The sequence below is a fragment of the Neopelma chrysocephalum genome, unplaced genomic scaffold, assembly GCF_003984885.1.
Source record: "Neopelma chrysocephalum unplaced genomic scaffold, ASM398488v2 Primary Assembly neopelma1_95494, whole genome shotgun sequence".
NCBI classification, from domain to species: domain Eukaryota; kingdom Metazoa; phylum Chordata; class Aves; order Passeriformes; family Pipridae; genus Neopelma; species Neopelma chrysocephalum.
This window is the reverse complement of record NW_020924166.1, coordinates 2,251-3,223: the sequence shown is the minus strand read 5'-3', so window position 1 is coordinate 3,223 and position 973 is coordinate 2,251. Positions and strand designations below refer to the sequence as shown.

Sequence of the window (973 nt, the reverse complement as noted above, 5' to 3'; positions counted from 1 at the left end):
TTGGGGAGGTTGGGGAGGTTGGGAAGGTTGGGAATTTGGGGAGGTTGGGGAGGTTGGGTTGGTTGGGAATTTGAGGAAGCTTGGGGTGGTTGGGAGTTTGGGGGAAGTTTGGGGAGGTTGGGGTGGTTGAGAATTTGGGGAAATTTGGGAAAGGTTGGGGTGGTTGAGAATTTGGGGAAATTTGGGATGGTTGGGGCGGTTGAGAATTTGGGGAAGGTTGGGACGGTTGAGGTCATTGGGAATTTGGGGACAGTTGGAAAGGTTGGGACAGTTGGGGAAGGTTGGGGCAGTTGAGAATTTTGGGAATTTGGGGAAGGTTGGGGCGGTTGGGAATTTGGGGAAGTTTGGGAAGGTTGGGGAAGTTGGGAATTTGGGAAGGTTGGGGATATTGGGAAGGTTGGAGATACTGGGAAGGTTGGGAATATTGGGGAGGTTGGGGACATTTGGGAAGGTTGGTTTGGTTGGGAATTTGGGGACATTTGGGAAGGTTGGGTTGGGTGGGAATTTGGGGAAGGTTGGGGCGGTTGAGATCATTGGGAATTTGGGGAAGTTTGGGAAGGTTGGGAAGCTTGGGGTGATTGAGATCATTGGGAATTTGGGGACGTTTGGGAAGGCTGTGAAGGCTGGAAAGGTTGGGAAGCTTGATCAGCTTGGGTCGGTCAGGAAATTGTGGAAATTTGGGAAGCTGGGAGCGGTTGGGAATTCAGGGAACTTTTCCAAGGCCGGGCGTTGGATCCTCCCGTTGCCTCTCCCACCTTCCTGCGCTCCTCGGCCGCCTCCAGCTTCTTCTGGATCTCCTCCAGGGAGGGATCCCGTCGGCGCGGCAGCGACGCGTTGAACTCGGGGACGCCGTCGAACGAGGGCGGCTTCAGGATCACCTCGAAGGACTGGCCCGACGTGCGCTTGCTCAGCTCGATCACCTCCATGTCCGACAGCACCGACCACGCCAGCTCCACCGTGTCTGCTGGGAATG

At 55.7% G+C, this 973-nt stretch overlaps 1 protein-coding gene across 1 annotated transcript in view; it reads right to left on the bottom strand.

The window, feature by feature from the left end:
• Positions 1-973, bottom strand: part of LOC113980879 (stathmin-4) — a 3,803-nt gene that overhangs the window by 2,193 nt on the left and 637 nt on the right. Inside the window, exon 2 of the mRNA XM_027708102.1 lies at positions 756-961. Coding sequence (XP_027563903.1) covers positions 756-961 — 206 coding nt within the window. The remainder of the gene's footprint in view (positions 1-755; positions 962-973) is intronic.